This window comes from Pantherophis guttatus, chromosome 3 (assembly GCF_059756535.1).
Source record: "Pantherophis guttatus breed Tessera chromosome 3, ASM5975653v1, whole genome shotgun sequence".
NCBI classification, from domain to species: Eukaryota; Metazoa; Chordata; class Lepidosauria; order Squamata; family Colubridae; genus Pantherophis; species Pantherophis guttatus.
This window is the reverse complement of record NC_142065.1, coordinates 171,195,546-171,217,836: the sequence shown is the minus strand read 5'-3', so window position 1 is coordinate 171,217,836 and position 22,291 is coordinate 171,195,546. Positions and strand designations below refer to the sequence as shown.

Genomic DNA, 22,291 nt, shown 5'->3' with positions numbered 1-22,291 from the left:
TGGCTAATTTTGAAACAGTAGTTGAAACTGGTTACAGAAAAGAAAGGAGATACTTAGGTTAGGGTGTTTTTTTTCCTCAGCAATTTCCCCACTATCGCTTAATAATCGTCAGTTTCTTATATCAGACAAGAAGCGTCTTTTTTTTGCATGCATCGTATTTGGACAACATAAATCCCCCCAAAAAACCTTCAGTCCCACAAAAAAATTATAAAGGTCATTGAACAATTATTTACATTCCATGAAATGACTTTATATCTATTAAAAGTGATAAGAAACAACAATTGATTCACAGGATTACATTACAAATAAAATTTTTCTGATGGTTTCATAGCCTCATACAATATACATTCAAGAACAATTTTGCGATCATAATTTACATAACTCTTCAAGCAACAATGATCAGACTAACTAAAGATTTATACTTTCTAAGGGGGTCTCTTGGAGAGTCTTTTATTCTTCCAAAGAGTCCTGACTCTTCCCCAAGTCTCTGGGCTACGGGAGGTCAGGGCAACAGGAGAATGTGGGTTGCATTGAGAAGGTGCAGTTGTGGCATCTTTTTCTGTTTTTCAGTTTTATCACTGTTGATTTTATGATTGTATGCGTTTTAATTGATTGTAAGAAGCCCAGAGTTGATATTAAGATTCCTGGCTATATTTTAAATAAAAATAAATAAAATAAAATAAAACATTTTCTTATGGAGTCTAAATGTTGGCTTTTGAGGTTCTTGGTTAAGTTTAAGCTATAAATTCTTGTACCTAGCTTTACATTATGACTAATGTAATTAATGTCTCTGGGTTGTGCATTATTCCCCTTATGACTTGGGTCTTAATCTTACGAAATATATTTTATAAATCAGCAAGGATTAGAAGAGCATTGTAGAATGTATCAGCACCAATTACATGTACAAAACTCTATTCCTGAGGGATTTTATATCTAGTTTAGGTTTTTTTTCACAGCCATTTTTCAGTAGAATTATTATTTTGTATTCCGTTACTCATACCTTCCAACAAGATGGGTGATGTTGTTGCTTTTACATATTATTGATTAGAGGTATGAAGCAGTATAGACAGTATTACGTTTTTGTTTATAATATAAACATAATGTATAACTAATACATGTAATATATGACTTTACTTATAAATATATATGTAATAACTTTTTTTAAAAAAATTGTAATGGCAAACTAGAATAACTCTCCTTAGATTTCCCTGAATGATGTACTGGACGAAAACCTACGCTTAGCACGAGAGTATCAGATGCTCCAGATATGCTATCTAAATGACAAAAATCAACTTATGGATTTCTATGACCATAAAAGCAGAGCTGAAGCGGCATTACGGGATCAACAGCAGGTATGATAAAAATGTGTTATTTTTAACATCTTGTTTTTTAAATTATTATTATTACTACCAATTAATGTCAGAAAGTAAAACAGAAATACATATATCAAACAATATAATTTCTCTCGTGTTCTTTTGTCCTATTATTCATTTTATATTTTATAAATGAAAATATCATTTTTTGTCAACCATGATAGTTTGCTTCAGTTTGGATTTTATTAATCTTAAGGACAACGGAATTTAAAAAGGGGGTAGAGATTATTGCAGTTGGCTATTAAATTTGACCTACCATGGTTTGGTTCTTGGTGATTAGGAGGCAGAACTCTCATTTATTTGTTTGGTTGGTTTACTCAAGTTTATAGGCTGTTTCAATCATAAATGGATTCTAAGTGGCTTATATTACCAATTATCATTAAAAGATTAAAATGATAAATGTAACAGAAAATAACACAGACCCAGATGACACTTTATTGGCATAAGGACTTTCAAGGTACAACCTGATCTTAATGGATGGGCAAAGGAGCAGGGGCCCCTAAACAGCTCTTATGCCATATTGGACTTTAAAGATAACAAGTAGCATGTTAAATTATACCTAGAAGTCAACTGATAACCATTACAACTCTCATAGCAGTGACATCATCCAGGCATAGCAAGACATACCCATATCCATAAATATGCAAGTCATGCGAACTGTAACTTCTGAGTTATCTTTTTGGGAGGTAAGGGTACCAGTATGATTGATTACAGAGTAATATCCTTAAATTTGCCTTCCAATGAAATGATAGTTCTCTATTCTGATGTGATCATTTCCCACTTTTTGATGTTGACATTTAGTATGCAGACAGGACCACAAGGCATGAAGGAGACTGCTTAAGTGTCGAATTCCCAAATTAAGTGGACAAGCAAGCCTCACAGCTTTTTAATACCTGCAAAGGATCCCATTTTAAATTATCTTTGAGGGTTATGAAGAATATTTATGAAGCTCTAGCTATTTATCAACACATTACCAGTTGTACTCAGAAACATCTAAAATCTAATATTACTCCCAGTTAAAACTCATTTCAAAGTTCAAGCTTTGGCTTAATACAGAATGTGTTGTAACTAAGGCTAAATTAGCAATGTGTGCAGGTTCATCATCTTTAACAGCAACCTTCACTCTGAGGAAGCTGGTTTGGCCCCAGAAAAAAATAGATAAGATTCTTCTAAAAAAGAAGAAATTGGTACAGCAAACAATAAGGTACAGTAAAAATGAGACAAGCAGGCCAAGATAGAAAAACTCTACTGCCTTCTGGAATCTTACTGCCAACTCAGTTCCAAAAATCTAATTCTGGGGCAGGGACTTCTGATCTGCCTGAAAAATAAGTCTGGCATTTTTGTGAGCTATTTAATATAAAAGTGAATAAATCAGACCCGTGAGTTGTAATTTCTGATCCTCTCCCAGTCATCACTTCAGAGATTTCCAAACTCTGCAAAATGATAATGCTATCAGAGGGCATCTGATTCCTGTTGAACTCCTAAAATCAAATTTTGAATGGGTTGTTTATTTAGCCTATGGCATCTAGAGAGATCATACTATCACTGACCTACAGCACCAATAAACCACATTATACATACAAACACGAATATAAGTTTAAATAAAGCATCAGCAAATGCATCTATGTAAAGTGTGGACAATAGCAGGGGTGGGTAGTAAATTTTTTTACTACTGGTTCTGTGGGCATGGCTTATTTTGTGGGCGTGGCTTGATGAGGGGCAATGTGACTGGGTGGGTGTGGCCAACTTTTTTTTTTACTTTTAAAAGCATTTTTTCTATAACCTTAAGAGGTTGTAGAAGCCTCTGACTATCAGGCAACTCAGCTGGGATTGCTAGAGGCTTTTAAAGGCATTTTTTTTTCTACAACCTCTTCGGCCGAAGAGGTTGCAGAAAAAAATGCTTTTAAAAGCCTCTGATAATCAGGCAACTCAGCTGGGATCACCAGAGGCTTTTAAAGGCATTTTTTCCCCTACAACCTCTTTGGCTGAAGAAGTTATAGAAAAAATGCTTTTATAAGCATTTTTTGATCCCAGCTGAGCCGCGTGATCATCAGAGGCTTTTTTCTTTTACTTTTAAAAGCATTTTTTCAGCCGAAGAGGTTGTAGAAAAAATGCTTTTAAAAGTAAAAGAAAAGCCTCTAATGAGGTGGGTGGGGTAAGCGAGCGGCAACTGGGCCAGGGACCGGTTCAGGGGCGTAGCCAGCCAATGTTATTACCGGTTCTCCGAACTACTACAAATTTTTACTACCGGGAGCGACCCACCCCTGGACAATAGACAAGGTAAAATTTTCAATTATATACAACCATGATAAAATCACCATAATATAATGCCATAGAATCACAATAGGATAGTTCAATATCTAAGGAAGCTACTCTTCTAACTGTTTCTGCTGTGGCTGTGATGAGATTATCCCAGGTGCCTGGAAATTTCCTGAGGAAATATTCTCAAACTATATTTGTTGTTGTTTGTTCCAGTGCATCACAGTCACATTGTGGCTGTTGAAGGTAAGACTGCCCTCTGCAAAGTGGTGCAACGGACCAGACAGTGAATAGATATGTTGCTTAAACACACAGATACTCACAGACTCTGAACGCTTAAAGAAAAATAAACAGTCTTTACTTGTAGTAAAAAAACAAACTTGGCTTCTCAAAACAAAGATAACACTTCTTCAAATAATCACGGTTCAACACAAAAACATAGTTTGCTTACAATTCCAGTTCTCTTCAGTAACACAGACACAGTTCCTTTCAGCAGTTCAACCTTCTAATAGCAGGAGCAGAAGTGAATGGACTTCCTGCCTTCTTTTATGTCTGCTTAGCACAGCCAATTAGTCATCTTGTAGCAGTTAAAGTTACAGAACATAGTTTTCTATATATTACCTACCCAACCGTAGGGTAAGCATCCAACAGTGGCCATTCCACACTTAAAGAGCTTTGCCCTAGTTCTGGCCTGGCCTGATTCTGTTCAGATGGTTCCATATTTTGGGAGGCAATTGCATTCCTGGAAGTATTTTTTGTTGGGTTTACATGATCTTTTTGTTTATGGTTATTAAGGGTCACCCATTTTGATTCCCATTCTTCATCTAGATCGTAAAACTGTGGTATGTTATCCTAAATTGGTTTCCTAGACTTAAACCTGGTGCGATATAGAGAATCTAATACTTTATGTATCGGTAGATCTCTAGGAATCAATGGCCTGTTTATCTTATTCCATTTTTGAATATCTGTTGTTGTCACCTGAGATCAGGAGGGGCACTGTTGGAGCCATAAGAGCAGTGTGGATTTGAGAGTTCCGGTTATTATTCGCTTTGTGTCAATAAGATAAACACCAATCTTTTTGGTATGACAACTTCTTTCCCGTATAGGTGCATAGTATCCAGCAACAGAGTAAACTAATGATTGTGCAACTGGATGCAACGTTTTTGCTGTTCCCATGATTTTCCTAACCTGTTCCCATGATTTTCCTAATCAAGTTGTTTCTTATTTTTAATTTTAGTGGAACCTAATAAAGCAAATCAGCAGTTTGAATTCTGCTAGCCGTACCCTCGTGCATTCCCTTCTTGGTTCCTGTGGGTTATGAATGGTGGATCTGGGAGATAATTAGCACTTTTTTGAGGGAAGATGCAATACTTCCTGTTTTGAAACTGGCAGTGATTTTCTGTTTCTTATAGAAGCCCTTCCTGAAATGGTGGTTTATTATCATTTTACCCAGTCTGCAACTTTTCTCTTTTATGAATTTGTTGAGAATGTGCTAGGGAATCAGCTACTAAAAATTCTACAGGAGATTATCTGGATTCTTTCCAATCAGAATTTGGGCCCAGTGAGGGGTAAAAATAGCATTCATTGCTCTTGTAGATAACTTTTCTTAGGACCAGATGGGGGAGCATACTCCTCTTGGTCTTTTTAGACTTCTCAATATCATGCAAATGGATGGATGGATGGATGGACAGACCAACAGGCAGATAGAAAAATGGAAAAGGAGGGGGATAGGAGGGGATGAGAGGAGGGGAGGGCAGAGAAGAGAAGAGAAGAGAAGAGAAGGGAGGAGAGGAGAGGAGAGGAGTTAAAAACCATGTAAAAAAATTTCTACTAAAATTATCCATCGCATCTGTGGATTTATACAGTAATTCGGAAAATAAAATTTCTTCATAAAGTTTTTTGATAAGGGGAACCAGTCACACACTTTCTTTAAAACAAAAATGTATATTATTATACTAGGAGCATGAAAAGTAATCCTAAAAGGGATGGAATGCAACAATTATAGAGTTATGTAAATTAACAGTTTACCAGTATGAATGATACATATGATTGATGAAAGTGAATTCTATGAGATAATCGGTAGAGCTGCAAAAACAATAGTATATTTGAAAAGGCAAAGCCAGTATTATATAAACATAGTTACTTTCTATGAAGTTATTTTCATGGCTTCATTTTATATCAAATTTACTTGCCAGAGATTTTTCTCACCTCCTAGCATCTTTTCCCAACTTCACCAACATTCTTTGGTCTTCAAAATATTTTATAGCTGAAGTGACATTTATTGTTCAGTTCAAGGAAGGTAAAGTAGGGAGGGGAATATTACTTTGCCTAACTAATGCAATTTCCCTCCTACAACATACTTGTTTTTCATGTAATATACTTGAAATATATAATATACAGTGTGTGTGTGTTTGTGTATGTATTACAAGTTTCATAGTTTTATCATTTATGATATATTTATAATATATTATTTTATTTTCTTATGACTGACTTTAAAAAATTATAGAAAACATAATAAAACAAAACATAATAAAAAACATAATAGTTTTTTTTTTAATTATCCAGGTTGCCTGCTTGTTATAGGATATAGGCTACATAAATCAAATAGGATCTAAATCAAATAATCACAAAATTAGTTGAAAAGTGCTTTGGTAGTCTAGTGAAGCTATGAAAACATCAGCAAATAAAGAATATTTTTATTGTTTACATTACAATAAGAAAAATAGTTGATTATATACTGCTTCTATTAAGAGATATATTTTTCTTGAGGCTTGTGTTAATAAGCGAGTTACAACTGCAATGGAAAATCAATTTTGTGGGAGTATCACAGTAATGATTTTTGTAGTTGCTATACTGCACATATTCATCACAGTGACATGAATCCTCAAAGAGAAAATTACTCTCATGTTCACACTTTCCCAAATTCACAGTATTGCTATCCTTAAACACAGGATAGCACCTGCACTGTTATACAAGTAGTCCTTGATCAGCAACTGCCTCATTTAGTGCAATTGGCCCTGTTGCTCCTGAAAAAGTGGATTCTAGGGAGTATGTGCACAAGTGCTTGTGGTTTATTTATTTATTTTATTTTATTAGTCATATTTCTATGCCGCCCACTCTCCAAGGACTCTGGGCGGCTTACACCAAAGACAGTATACTAAATAGCATATTGCCCCCTAACAATCTGGGTCCTCATTTTACCCACCTCAGAAGGATGGAAGGCTGAGTTAACCTTGAGCCAGTAAGATTTGATCTGCTGATCTGCTGAACTAGCAGTCAGCTGAAGTAGCTGCAGTACTGCACCCTAACCACTGCGCCACCTCAGCTCTTTAGATCCATGATCCTCCTGGCTTGTGAAAGTTCCTGGGAAGTGATATACGGGTGGGTTCAGGCAATCGTTAATGCTTCCCTGTGGGAGGGAGCTGTGCCTCAGCATTTTAAGGAGGTTGTGGTTCACCCCAGGGATGGGTTCTACTTACCTTTGATACCGGTTTGCAGCGGGGCCACGCACAAGCGCAGAAGCTTCTACACATGTACAGAAGCGTTTTGATAAAGTTGAGGTTGGTGGACGGAGCCTCCTGCCGGTTTTATTACCAGTTCTATAGAACCGGTGCAAACTGGGGGCAACCCACCACTGGTTCACCCACTTCTTAAGAAGCTATCAGTAGTTTCCACCCTATTGGATAATTTTAGACCTGTCTTCAATCTTCCCTTTTGGCGAAAGGTTTTTGAGAAGGTGGTTCCATGGTAGCCCCAGAAGATCCTGGATGAATGCTGTTATAGTCAGCAGGGCTTTCTTCTACAGCTGAATGATTGTGCCATGTTTCAGTTGTATATGGTAAATGCAAAAAATAGTTAAGAAAACTGAAATGTAGTTTCCTTCCAGTTTTTACAAAGAAATAAATTTATCTTAATACATGACTGTGTTGCTTCATTGCACAGATGACTCCAAGGTTCATAATTTTATTCTATGGTCCTTGCCTGTATCTTTTTAAAAAAGTAATCTACTTGAACCATTACTGTCTTCCCAATACAACTATCATTCATATATGTGTGTGCATTAGCAATATGTTTCAAAAATATCTGCAACTATTACTGCTGTCCACTGCTAGCTTGTTCATTGTATATTCTGACAATATTTTTTCTAAAATCAAAACAATTATCACACCAAAACATTTTAAAACTTCCACTTTGTAAGATGCATATGGGGGTCTGGTTATTTGCTGGTATTACCATATCAGATATATTGACTCCTTCCTTGTTTTGAAATGATTACCTGGGTGTTTAAAAGCTTCCTGTATGTGAACTCTGAAACTCAATAACTGAAAGTTTCAAAGGCCTTTTGTGATCACCTTGTATTTCCCACAACACCTGGAAAGTGTTCATATTTGGTGGACATTTTCCGCAAGCTGCTTACCAAAACATCACAATGCTTTTCTGGGTGAATCACTGCCAGCATATACATACATTTATGAGTTTTCTCCAAATGCCCTTCACTGTAAAAATGCTTTAGTATAGTCTAAATTTTTATATGTTGCACTCATGTTTTCAGCTAGGCTTGAATTTGTGTAGGATATAATTTAAACTGTTTAAATATTTGTCAGCATCCTCAGGATTCCAACATGTGGTCAAGGACATAGAAAATGGTTTTACATGCCACAATTGAGTATTTAGCTTACTTTGTCAGACTGCAATTTTTTTGAATTGAATGAATTGAAAAATATAATGCCCAAGAAAGGAATGATTGTAGTCACAATGCTTTAGAGTAGAGGTGGGATTCAGCAGGTTCTGACCAGTTCTGGAGAACCAGTAGTGGAAATTTTGAGTAGTTTGGAGAACCGGTAGTAAAAAGTCTGACTGGCCCAGCCCCCATCTATTCTCTGCCTCCCAAGTCCCAGCTGATCAGGAGGAAATGGTGATTTTCCAGTAACCTTCCCCTGGAGTGGGGTGGGAATGGAGATTTTACAGTATCCTTCCCCTGCCACGCCCACCAAGCCATGCCCACCAAGCCACACCCACAGAACCGGTAGGAAAATTTTTTGAAACCCACCACTGTTTTAGAGACATAGTGTTTTTAATCTTTCAGAAGTAGAAGCCAAGTCAAATCATTCATGATCTTAGAGACTAGTCTTCTTCCTCTTTTACCACTTCAGGTGTCCAGGGATTAGAATAGTGCTTGTTTAAAATTTTGGAATGTTCATTCCATTTGCACATGCTTACCTTAAAAGTACAGAACCATATGGACATTTCTTAGATGTGATTGAGGGCTGATATTTTAAACTGCTGAAATACATAAAATGTATTGTTCTAGTTACCTCTGATTAAAATATATGCTTCAGTGGACAAGTAGCTCTGAAATGGATAATCATAAACTTCTTAACAACTGTTAAAAATGTACAAATAATTCATAACGTTCTGTCAGAAAAAGCTTTATATATGATGTTGGTGGTGGTGGTGGTGAGGATGATGATGACGATGACGATGATGACATCATTTATGGACTATTCAGGGGTGGGCCAAATGTGGCCAAGCTGTCTCAGGAATTCTGGGAGTTGAAATCCACAGGTTGTAAAAGGGCTACATTTGCCCACCCCTGGACTATGTGATTGATCATAGTATAGTTTTCCAGTGTAATTTTGTACATCTTGCTTCCAAATATGTAGAAAAAGTGTATATGAGAGAGTAAATAACTTATGCTAGAGGAGTTACTGCATGTAATAAACAAGGGTCAAAGATTAGGGTGATATAAATGCTTTATAAGAGGAAGGTCCCAGATTTTTCTAAGAAAGCACCAGGCAGTACAAATTACTATGCTTCAATTCAGAATTATTGGACTGTAGCACTCTACATTTTCATCTTGCATGTCCATTCAGATTTGGGATATGTATTCCAATACATCCTGGATGTTCTTCAGAAGTAGATGTGCCAGTTATTTTTCTCAATGTAAGTCTGTTTCTTGTGTGTTTATTTGTTTTTTTAAAATTATATTATATGTAATAGATAATTAAGACATAAAGCAATGCTATCCTTTTAAAAAAGATTTTTATCCCACCTTCTTTTCATCTACAACTCAAGGCGGCAAACATACCAATACTTCTTCCTCCTCCTGTTTCCCCCACAAAAAACTCTGTGAGTTGAATTGGGCTAAGAGAGAGTAACTGGCCCAAAATGCCCCAGGATGTGATTTTTCTGCCTACTTTGATCTGTTAGGGCTCCACAAATTTGGAACTCTAAAAAAAGGCAACACAAATAAATAAACCATAAAGTGGTGCCCTGAATAATAATAAAAAAATATTGTTTCTCATGTACAGAATAAACCTCTAAAGCTAGAGTTCATCCAAATATGCAGCAAATATTAATACATTATAATATTTGATGTTACTGATTTGTCTATTTAATATTGAAGTCTGTTGCTTACTACTAAAAAGTGTCTCATTAGATATGCGCTGAGAACTGAAACAGACACACAACCCAAATTGCTTTGTCTGCTGGGAAGAGCCAGCAGATTGTCTGCTACCAGCAATGAACAAAAATAACAATGGAGATTTATCCATAAATTTTTTTAAAGAGATGAGCACAGAAACAGATGCATAAAACTGAGTGTCCTGATGACCCGGACTTAATAGTCCAGGTTTCTGTCATGATTTTAGTAGTATTTAAAGTAGCTTTCTCGAACCTAGTAATAGGAGAGGTTGTTGGAGTTACAATCCAACATATATGGAAGATGCAACATTAGTAAAATATATTACTGTGGGAGTAATTTTATAAAAGTTTTAAATATTTTCTATATGTTTTAGCAAATAGGTTATTTGTATCATTTATCTATCTAGAAATGTGTATGCAAGACAAGCTGTTCATTTCTTGATAAGCAGGAAGAGATTACAACCCTTTTATATATCCATCTGAAACTAAGGAAAATATCTAACTTTCTCCCCATCACCACCCGCCTTCTTTCTTTTTTAATAGGCTGTCTTGGTTCTCTAGTTATAGCACAGATGCACCTAAAGTTTGCTAGAAACATTTGCCATTAGCCTCCTTTAAAAAAATTAAATTTGAGGATAATCCTACCTCCAGAGCTTATTCTGTTCCTGGCCATTGACTGTGACAGTGAAAGGCTCATCTGAAAGCACTGGAGCGTCCCATCTAAAAGCATAAAACATATTACATTTCATGAAAAAGCTAATTCAGATTGTTTAATTCTGGTAATATTGCCTCTGTCACCTTCAAAATCTAAATGTTCTTTCCTGTTATTATAAAGAAAACAACCAAATTGCTTAAAAACCCATTTGAATACACAGCTGCCTTATGTTGCATACTAATTTGATTAAAACGTTTGTGCTTCACCAGCATTTTATATAAAATACACTGGTAAGTCTAACAAAAGCACTCAAATATTTTACTAATTTATAAAAAAAGAAAGAAAGAGGCCAAGAAATACCCCTGGACAGAGCAAAATTATATTGCATTAATGGAAGATACTAAACTGGTTATCTTGCTGTATTTGTTTGCTCACAGCTATGGGCATTGTGCCAACCTCATTGAAAATAACTGCATTAGTCAAGTGTATCGAAATTATTACAACACAGAGTCCATCTCAGCTATTGCTGTTGAAACATTTTGTGAATCTTCTCTAGAAGACATTTGTTTGAAGAGTCAGCTTTGCATAAATTCATGTCTATTTTGATTTTCCATTGTTTTAAAATTAGTGTCTTACCAGTGTTGTATTGTGCATTTCTGTTTTTCTTGCAAGATTATAAAATAATCCAGTACATTTGTTTTGATTAGAATAATTAAAACAGAGCATGGAAAGATAACCAAAGATATTTCTTTAAGCAATATACTTACTAAAAAAGAATAAATTGAAAACAAGATATCAGCATTTTATAATTTTTATCATCAATCAATAGATCAACATTTAAAATATTCTAGATTATTTTGAAGGGGGGGAACCCTTTTTAAGAGGCATTACACTAAGAAAACCTCATCCAAAACATTGGTTTGGTTTACTTAATTCATGAACTCCTAACTTTAAAATTGCGTACTAGCTATTTATATAGAAATAATGGTATTTGACAACTGTCCCATTGTAATACCTGCCTTTCTGGGATGAACATTATGTAAAATGTTCGGTTATATAGATTTAAGTCTATAATCTTGATTTTGTGTGCTTTTCTTGATTTCCTCATTGTCAGTACAGTTAACAAGTAGACAAAATTCTTGCTAACTGCAAGATCTCTTGGTATATTTATTCTTACTGTAATAATCACAAATCCCACCCTCTAACTACAGCTAAAAATTAAAGAGATATTCTTGACCTTTCTTGTTGGTTGTTGATTGGTTATGTAAACCAAAATGTATGAAATAATATAAATAATTTAATTTTCACATATATTATATTTTCTACCTGAATGAACCCATCAAGATTGACCAGAATTTGTTTCTTTATTCTTATCCTGCCTTTTTTAATTCTTAAAAATAAGAGCAAATATACCTAATATTCCTTCCTCATCCTATCCTGTAAGGTGGTTTTGCCTGAAGGAGAACAACTAGCCCAAAGTCACCAAACCAGATTTCATGCCAAAGGTGGAACTAGAACTCACAGTCTCCTGTTTTCTATCTTGGTGCCTTATCCATTGGACCAAACATCTTCACGGTTATTATACAATAACCTTTTAAAATAAGGATAATTTCCAAGTAATACTTTCATATAATTAGTAGAATCCATTCTGGCCTATGTTGATTCTGATATTTTTCAAAAGAAAACCAATAATTCAATATCAGATTAATTACTGCAATTTTCCTCTACAGATTTTCATATCAGCATTCTTTGGATAAAAAAAATACAAACATATAGTGATACCAAAAATAAAACTCTGTGTTTGTAATAAATTTACTAAGTAAGGCTATTTATACCAGAATTTTGAGAATTTGAATATCAGTGGTGGTATTTATCAATCAGTGCCGTGAAATGTTTAGAATTGCCACATTTAGCGTTTTTGAGAAAATGACCATTGTTTAACTGATGTTCAGATTTTCTGAACAGATAGAGAGCAAATGGGTTTGTAATATGTCAGAACAGTATCACTGACAGTCTGAATTTCATCCGGAGCAGGAATGAAAATGAGGGAGCAGGCCAAAATCAGGATCAGAGAAAAACCTAGAAGCTAGAAACGTAACATGTAATAGAATCCAGAGAGAACTTGTAAGAGAAGAGGTCTTATTATGCTATGAATAGAATAGAATAGAATAGAATAGAATAGAATAGAATAGAATAGAATAGAATAGAATAGAATAGAATAGAATAGAATAGAATTCTTTATTGGCCAAGTGTGATTGGACACATAAGGACTTTCTCTCTTAAGAAGAAGCCAGTAGCCAGTAGCAGGAATACAGTTATATTTGGAAGCAGAATATATTTTAAACATGTTGTAATAAGGTACTTGACCTCAGATGGTAAAAGCTGTTGAGAGATTTATGTTACACAATATAATCTACCATGAGATGCTGTGGTCAGCAAGGAGAATATCACTGTGAAAACTCTTATTATTCTACAAAAATATTAAATACTATTTTAAAAAGTTAAGTAAAATGTTAAATATTAGTATTACATTATAAAATATCAAAAAATAAAAATAAAGGCCAGTTTGATGTAGCGGTTAAGATGTCAGGGTAGAAACTGGGAGGCCTTCAGTTCAGGTCCCATTTTAGGCATGAAGCCAACTGGGTGATCTTGGGGGAGCAGGCAAAAGTATGTTACCATCCATGTAGTAATAATCTATATCAGGGGTGTCAAACTCACGGCCCACGGGCCAGATGTGTCATGCGCTGGCCACGCCTATCCGTTTTAGCAAAGGGGGGGAAAGTTGCGATATGTCACGCAATGAAGTGCCATCACAGTTTGACAGCCCTCATCTACATAAAGCATAGGGTTCAATTCTCAAGTAGAGACTAGAAAAAACCAATTCTATGGAAACAATAGCTTTTTTCTTTCTAAAGCTAGAATTACCGTAATTGTTTACTGCCATTAAGCAGGAACATTCCAAAAGCTAATTTTTCTTTTTTAAAAAATTTAACAGTTTAAATGGATGATATCACATGTATTTTTGTGGAATTCCTTATATCTTCTGTTTCCATGGATTGAAGATTCTTCAGGAACAGAGTAGATATTTGTGGGAAGTAATAAAAATGTGATCATATATGCAAACATACTCAGACTCAGTGAATTGAATAAAGATACAGCAAGAATTATTCACTAAAGGCTGGAGTGTACACACACACACACACACACACACACACACCATAGATAGATTTACAAATTCCTAGAAGGATAAAATCTGATCTTAGAATGAGGGAGGCTTATATAAAACCAATACTATCTATTAATCTTATGTAGATATAACATAGAAACAGAATAAATAAAACAACTGTATGATAAAATGGATGCACTGTTGTCAGAAGATAACTTTGGAAAGAATTATGGTCCAAATCTATGAAATTTATTCCAAGCAACAATCTAAAAGAAAATTGGTAAAAAATGCTGTACAGATGGTACACATCTCTATCAATAATTTTCAAGATAGATAAATCATACAGTAATAAATGTTGGAAATGCGATGAAACAAGTGGAACATTTTACCACAAGGGATGGACATGTAAAAAACCTTGAGAGTAATGGAAAGATATTCAGAGTACAATGCAGAACATTTTGCCAATTAAGTTCAAAATTAAATTACAACTTCTTTTAATACATAGTGTCCCAGAATAGATCAACAATAAATATACCAGTAATAATTTACTGAGATACACACTCACAGCAGCAAGAATAAACATTGACTATCAATGGAAGAAAGATTCTGACAATATCTAATCAGGGAACTTAAGTGTGTAGAATATGCAGCAGTAGCAAAATTAACACATATATACACAACAGAAGCTTAACCAAATTCAAGCAAGAATAGTTCGAATTTATTCAACATAAACAATTAATGCATGGTTTTTAAGAGGGTCTAAATACTTAATAACACGCAAATTGGTAGGGGCACAAGAACAGCTATATTAGAAATCAAGTAGCATTTTAATTTTTATTTCTTTTCGCTTATTTTATTTTTGTATTTTGTTTTTCTTTTCAATATGCACAAATAAGAACAAAACAGTGGAGACCTCAGCATTAAGCTTAGAAACCTTTATTATGTAACAAATAATGTAACGATTTTTGTAGTTGTTTTTCAGTGCTCCATTCAGCAACCTTATGCTTATCAACATTAACATTTTAGAAATCATAGTTAATATGAACATAAACTTTTTTATTTTATTTTTGATATATTTACAAATTATCTAAACTTCAAAGTATTAATCTCAAATCCTGTATAAATACCACTGAACCCAAATAATATAAATAATAATATAATATTTATATTGTATATATTATAATAATATAATAAGAAGAGAAAAAATGAAAGAATTATTTGAGGGAAGAGTAATAAAGGTTCTGCAAATAGGCTTGCATTGAACCCAATGTGTTCTATTATGAGTTATAGTAGTTATATATGAGGAATGGTGATTTTGATATAGCCTCAAAATCTTTTACATGATTTCAAATGCAGAGGTATCAGACATTGAGCCTAACATTGATAAATAAATCTAGTTTATTTTCAATATAGATATTTTAAATAAATATTAAATATATTATTTCTGCAGTATATCTTAGTATTAATATAAAAATCAAAATATACTGTATATTGAATCTACTAAAAATTAAAAGTAATTAGAATAAAAAGAACAAGAAGAAAAATGTTCACTTTTGCTAAGTAAAGAAACTATTAATTTTGAAGAGAAAAAAATACATGAAAATAATCTATTATATTATACCTATTTATCAGAACAGAAGTAGCAACCACTTTGTTTTGTTATGACTTTTGCTCAGAACTTAAAAGCATAACATGGACCTATTTTGACTATTTTATTTAATCATATAATTCAACTACTGTCTTATATTTATACAACCAAAATTCAGCAATATAGGTAGTTCTCTACTAAGCTCCCACCACTTTTTCACCTGAAGATCCCAGCTATGAGGTCCCAGCCCATATGCAGTCTCTACAGCAGCCTCTTACTTCACTCCATAGTACTCCCTTGCCCTCTGGTCTGCTTTTGAGCCACTTGGACTTGCAACTTCCAGCCAGCTTTTCTATTAACTGGTTGTTGGATGCCAGCAGGAACTCGCAGTCACATGATTAATGACCAAGTTAAGTTTTCACTTAACAATGGCAATGGGGACTACTGAGATTTCCATCACTAAGCAATGTGGTCATGTGATATTGTGATTTACAACCTCATTGCTTAGCAGTGGTAATTCCAGTCCCAATTTCAGTTGTTAACTGTAGACTACTTGTATGCGCTGATCACTGATGTCCACCATCACCATACCCCCATGCTGCATGACCTCTACAATTTGCAGGCTACTCAGGAGAATCTGTGTCAGAAACGCATCACTTTCCGTGTCATCTTTCAACCCTTGTTCAACTGTTTACACATTAAATTATATGAAATGCTGTTTGTAAATGCTCTCTCCCCTACCATACATCCTCTTTTGTTTGCAAGGAACTGGTTTGTCATACTGAAATGGAGTTTATGTGCAGTAACAGCCTAATAACCCAGCAACTTTAGTCACTTATTAAAGTCAAGCATGTGTCTTTGTTTCATGTTGTTAATGATGTGGAACCATAGAGGCCCAACTATGTTTCGCCTGGACTGTGTGGAAGCGAGTGCTGAGAGCTCATTACTTGGCTCCCCATTGGAATCCTGCAGGCTTCTGCTCATTGAGGGACTGTAGGGGCTTTGACAGAATTATTATACTGAATATTTTTAGACTCATTAACTATATCACCAAAGCAAAACATCTCTTCAATGCAAATGCTTGCAGATTCTGTAGTTTTGCTTTACTTATCTCAAAAGAAAGGATGCAGCTTGAAAAAAAGTTAAGGAAAGGACTTTCATGCTTGAATGTTTGAATTTGTAACATATATTCAGCATGCCTAAGCCCCGTTCAACTCATTTAAGCCATTCATGTTTAAGGGCTTTTTTTAAAAAAAATGCCAGTGTTCAGTTTGATAAATATGCAGCACAATCCTGCCAATATCTGCATAGAAGTTAAGTCCTGTTCACTTCAGTGTGATTAAGTTGCAGGTAAAGAGTGTTTGCAAAATTAAAGCAGTTTTACACAGAATATGAAACCTATTTAATCTTCAAATTATCGGTAGAGCATTCAGCAAGTAGAAAGAAGGAAGATCTTAATTTTATTCCAGTGTCATTCAACATAAAACTGAGAAACATCTGTTCAGATACGTGAGGATATTTGATTCATATACTGATCTTTCAGTTATTTACCTAAAAGTAAGTCCCACTGAGTTCTTACTTTGCTATTGCTTCAGATTGTAGAAGTAGGCATTCAAAACAAAGGAAATCCAAGCCCACACATTCTATTTATTTTCCTGTTGCTCCATTACTTAATCTCTCACTTATGAATGCCCCATGTTTCTCAGGATTCACAAATTGATCTTAGTTCAATTTATTGGTATAACTTACAATCAAAAATATATTTCTATATTTATCTGAATTTAAAGTTAAAAACGAATTTTAACTAGAAAAATTATTTTAAACAAATCTGTTCACTGCCTACTTTCCCTGTCTTCCCAGATAGGGTGGCCATCTGCCACTAAACTCAATGTTGGAGATTTTTTCCCCCTGCAATAAATGGGCTGGACTTGTACATAGATATGTTGCACTGGACAAAGATCCTAATCAACAGCCTTTCTCAAAAGACAGAGCTAAAAAATAAAGTAAATAATATTTGTAAATTGCCTGTAAAATAACTGCCTGTTTGTAATATTAATTGACGTTCCATATGTATAGGCACATGCCAGTGGTGGGTTGCTACCGGTTCTCCCCGGTTTGGGCGAGCCGGTAGCAGAGATGCTGAGGTGAGAGCGGACCGGTTTGCTCCAACCATCAGTTGGGCCCTCCTGCCCGCCCCTGCGCTATACCTACCTATATTCATTAATTTTTAGCCCAGCTGATAGGCACGGCAGAGCGGCTTGTTGTGCCTCAGCTGTTCTGAAATCAATGTGCTTGCACAAAGCTTGTGTGCGAAGCGAACTGGTGGTAACACCGGTTGAAACCCACCACTGGCACATGCACATACAAACTATTCTGTCATTCATGGACACATATACTATATGCAGAGATTACGAAGGTATGAAAAAGGATGTTATTTTAATAACTTCAAGTAGATTAGATGCATCTACTATTAGATGTTTCATGACAAGAAACCTAATGTCTCTTCCTTAGAATAATTTACCTTGAAATTAACCAGAAAGGTCAATTAGATTTGATCCTAACTAGTCACTATGAATTGGTCTGAAATGCAAGTGTTCTGGAACCAACAGGAAATCCAGTTACATTTAGCATCCACACAATTGAAAAAATGCCAACAGGAAAGGAAAACATCCAGTGGAATGGCTTGCCTCCAGAAGTTGTGGGAGCACCATCACTGGAGGCTTTAGGAAGAGATTGAAAAGCCATTTGTCCAGAATGGTATAGGGACTCCTGCTTGAACAGGTGATTGGACTAGAAGACTTCAAAGGTCCCTTCCAATTCTGCTAGTCTGTAATTCTGTAATTATAGGACTACATACAAATTCTTATTAATATACCTTTAAGCCGCCATTGTGATTATCATATATTTTGGTGTTGCCCCATTCCATGTCTGCTTAAAAATAGATAGTTACTAATTATAGGCAGATTGGAATATATTTTTGATTGGAAGTGATTAATGTTATCACGTGATGTTTTTTTCCACCTCCTATAGGCTATGCAAATCTTTAGTCTGAGAAAGAACCTTATAGTATGTTAACCTTAAAGTTATCCCTTGACTTTTTTTTGAATGTAGCACAAAAGAGTTCCGTAAGACATGTCACCTTTTCTTTGGTTTAAAGGTGAAGACAAATAAATGATTAAATACTTAATTAAGCTAATAGTAAGAGTGACCCCAGCACTCATCTTTATCTACTTCCTAAACCCTCAACTTACATAAATACTAAAAATCCATGAATGTCAATAATACTTTGGTTGTATTAATGATACTTTTGAGTCAGCATGAAAATGAAGAAACCAGGTTTGGATGAAAAGAAAATAAAGCCCATTCATTTTTTTCCTTCTCTTCAATAATGTCAGATTCTCAGAGACAAGTCCCTGCAGTTTTCTTGGCAAGATTTTTGCAGAAGTGGTTGCCGTTGTCTCCTTGCCGTTGAGCTTAGTGAAAGTAACTGACCTAAGGTCACCAAAGTGGCTTTGTTCTGAGACAGGATTAGAACTCACTCTCTTCCAGTTTCTAGGCTGATGCCTTAACTACTATACTATTCATTACATCCTTCATTATAAGCTTACTAATGGGAAATATTTGTTGCATCCAACTGCCCTACATATATTGACAGGACCATGATCCCAGAAAGGTATTATAGCAATACATTGAAAGTTCCTTTAACTTGTTTTTGATAAGAACATGTAGGTTAACTCAAACACAGTCTCATTATGAATGCTTTCCAGATCCCACAGACTAACTGGAACAGATATATTAAATCCTATGGAACGTGTTGGCAAAATCAAGCTTTTTAAAGCCTACTGAAAAATTGTATAGGACTAGCCAAATTCAATTATTCTTTTCAATCTTTGTTATTTATTTATTTATTTATTGGTTCGATTTATATGCCACCCCTTCTCTGGAGACTCAGGGCGGCTTACAATGCGTTATCATAAGTTCAAACAATGTGTAGTCTGAATTTAGACTTATAAACCAGAAATCTAGATTCCCTTGTATCTCAAAAGAAAAACCCACAAGCCCAAAATATTAGAATTTCAAAGTAGTTTTGACATGACAGTATATTATGCTAAGGTCATTCTGCATCCTTGGGCGTCTGTAAATGATATTTATTTCTTGAACTATTGCAATTTTAGCTGTTTCAAGACAGCTAATAGGTGTTAGGATTATTAATACTCTCTCTAAAGCTCGAGTTGCTTAGTTTGAAATTTAAAGCTGTTCATCCAAGAATGAGTTGCTGTCCTTTTCCATTTTCCATTTTTCTTTTGGTTGAAATTAGTTTATTTTATGTTGAAAAGTTTCACTGTATCCTTACACTGTACTTACATTGGTCAGGGCAATTTACAGCAATTATAGTTATTCCAACAAAGCTAGTACATAAACATAATAAAAACAGACAAATCCCACAGTTAAAAATATTTGAAAAGAAGGGTCGAACATAACAAAAGTAATCTGCCTAGTGAGACAAAAATTTACCAGAACAGGAAGTTTTAAGTAGTTTTACACAAAATTAAAAAAGGAAACCAAATAGATCTGACCAAGCAAAGTTTACCAATGTCTGAATGCACTCATTGAGAACCCTCTTACTCTCTTCCCAATCATGTTTAATCAGGATACTGTGGCAGGAACCTATGAGGATAAGATGGGTTTTAAATCAACAGTTCAGTGGTGGGTTGTACTTACTTTTACTACTGGTTTGCAACAGGTTTGCAACTTCTGCGCATGCACAGATCGTCAATTATGACATCTGGGCAGGTGGGCAGAGCCTCCCGCCGCTTTTACTACCGGTTCTAAAGAACCGGACAGAACTGGGAGCAACCCACCACTGCAACAGTTTGATTTGCAGAGGAGGGGGGGCTGCATTCAAGTTAGTGTTCATTCCTAGTGACTGCGTGGAAACATACCCGAAGTTTTTGTGACAAGATTTTCAGAAGTAGTTTGCCATTGCTTGCTTCCTAAGCTGAGAGAGAGTTTCTGGTGCAAGGCTATCCAGCTCGCCTAACATTGGTACTAGAACTCCCAGTTTTCTGGTTCCTAGCCTGGTGTTTTAACCACTACACCAAATTGTCTAAGAATAAAGCTGCTGCAGAATTACTACAATATGCTGTTACTGGTGATCATATAGTAGCCATCCTGATGTATTTTCTGGGTCAAGTGAGGTTTATAAAAATAGCCCTGTATAAAATAAATGTTAATATTCTTACTTGAATGAAAACATATAGTTGGTCCTTGGTTAATGACTATTCATTTAGTGACTGTTCAAACTTACAATAGTACTGAAGTTGCGATACTTATGACCAGTTCTCGAAGTTCCAGCTGTGTCAGCATCCCTAAATTGCTGTTTTACTTCATTGGTTCTAAGTCACAAGTGTCCTGTTAATTTTTAGTGATGACCAAGTATTAGCTTGTTCCAAACTCTTAGATATACACACTCCCTATTGTTATCTAAGTGTCCAAATGCAAGTTAGACTATGTATACCATAAAAATGGCAAGTTATTACAAATAGAGAATGCTGCCCTATTTGAAATAGGCTGAACTTTTTCCAGAATTTATCTGAGAAGAAGACTAGGATTATTCTAGAGTATATTGACTGTCATCCAATCCATTACTACATTAAGGCACCTATTCAAAACACAAATACACTTTTTTTTTCTCTAGATCAAGATTTTCTCACTGTTAAGATTTGAGCAGATATCTCACATTACTTATCAGTAAACAGATATGGTCTGCAATAAATCTTAGTTCTGGGATATGCACTAATGTTATTGATATTTTTTCCAGCACAAGAACTAAAGAGGACAAGGCAACAACAAAATATTACCAGAGAAATAAAACTTTGTTCCATTTTCCCCTCTGTTTGGGATGTTAGGGAAATCTATTAATTGTTATGGGATTGTTGCCTATCAGCATTTTGAAATTCCTATTCAATTGTTTCCCCCACAAAATCATTGGGAAACCATTCTAATTCTCATTATTTTCAGTATTATGCCGCCGATTCTTTGCTTTGGGAGCCCCAAAAATGTGGGGAAATTGGAAGGGAATATGCAGGCTTCAAATTGTTCATGTGGTTTTCAGTAACTTAAAGAGATTGGTTTTTTTTAACAAAATAAAGAGAAATGTATTGAGGCTGAACTGTCTGATTAGGTTTTATGAATGTATTACATTTATGTTGTATTGCATTTATGTTGTCATATAAACTCTAGCTAAATTTAACTTTATTTGTTTATATATTTGTAATGCAGTTGTAATAGAAGGCATTTCGTGCTTTGACATGATTTTGATAATGCTGAATATCATGTTTGTTCAGCTAATTACTACAATATCTTATTGATTTTTAGCATCCTTCTTCATTTCTAACACATTTTGATTTTGTAATGGTACACATCCCTAAATTAGCTATCACAGTGCATTAATTTTTTTTTACTTTGAGATGTTTATCATTTTGATTTTGGATGTTCTTGTACCTAACAATATGAATTGATTAAATAGATGATTGCTCTTCAATGCAGACTAATTAGTTGACCGTGAAAATGGAATCTGGTGAATTTTCTTTGGAGGATTGAACGTAAATGAAATTACATTAGTCACCAATTAAATTTCATTATCCATTCCATTCTCCATTTGGTTTCATTTCCAAATAAAAGGATCCAGATTTTTCCCTGATTTTCCATTAACATTTGTAAAATTGCCATATAATGCTAATTTTTTTAAAATAAATGTTTGAGATGGGACTAACAAATATGTCCTTTTGTCATAATTCAACAAAACTTTCAAAAGTTACCCC

At 34.8% G+C, this 22,291-nt stretch overlaps 1 protein-coding gene across 17 annotated transcripts in view; it reads left to right on the top strand.

Annotated features, from left to right (window-relative positions):
• Nucleotides 1-22,291, top strand: part of CCDC178 (coiled-coil domain containing 178) — a 134,005-nt gene that overhangs the window by 94,939 nt on the left and 16,775 nt on the right. For all 17 annotated transcript variants that reach the window (XM_087890521.1, XM_087890527.1, XM_034429694.3 and 14 more), the window contains one exon: nt 1,203-1,352. In XM_087890521.1, coding sequence (XP_087746647.1) covers nt 1,203-1,352 — 150 coding nt within the window. The remainder of the gene's footprint in view (nt 1-1,202; nt 1,353-22,291) is intronic.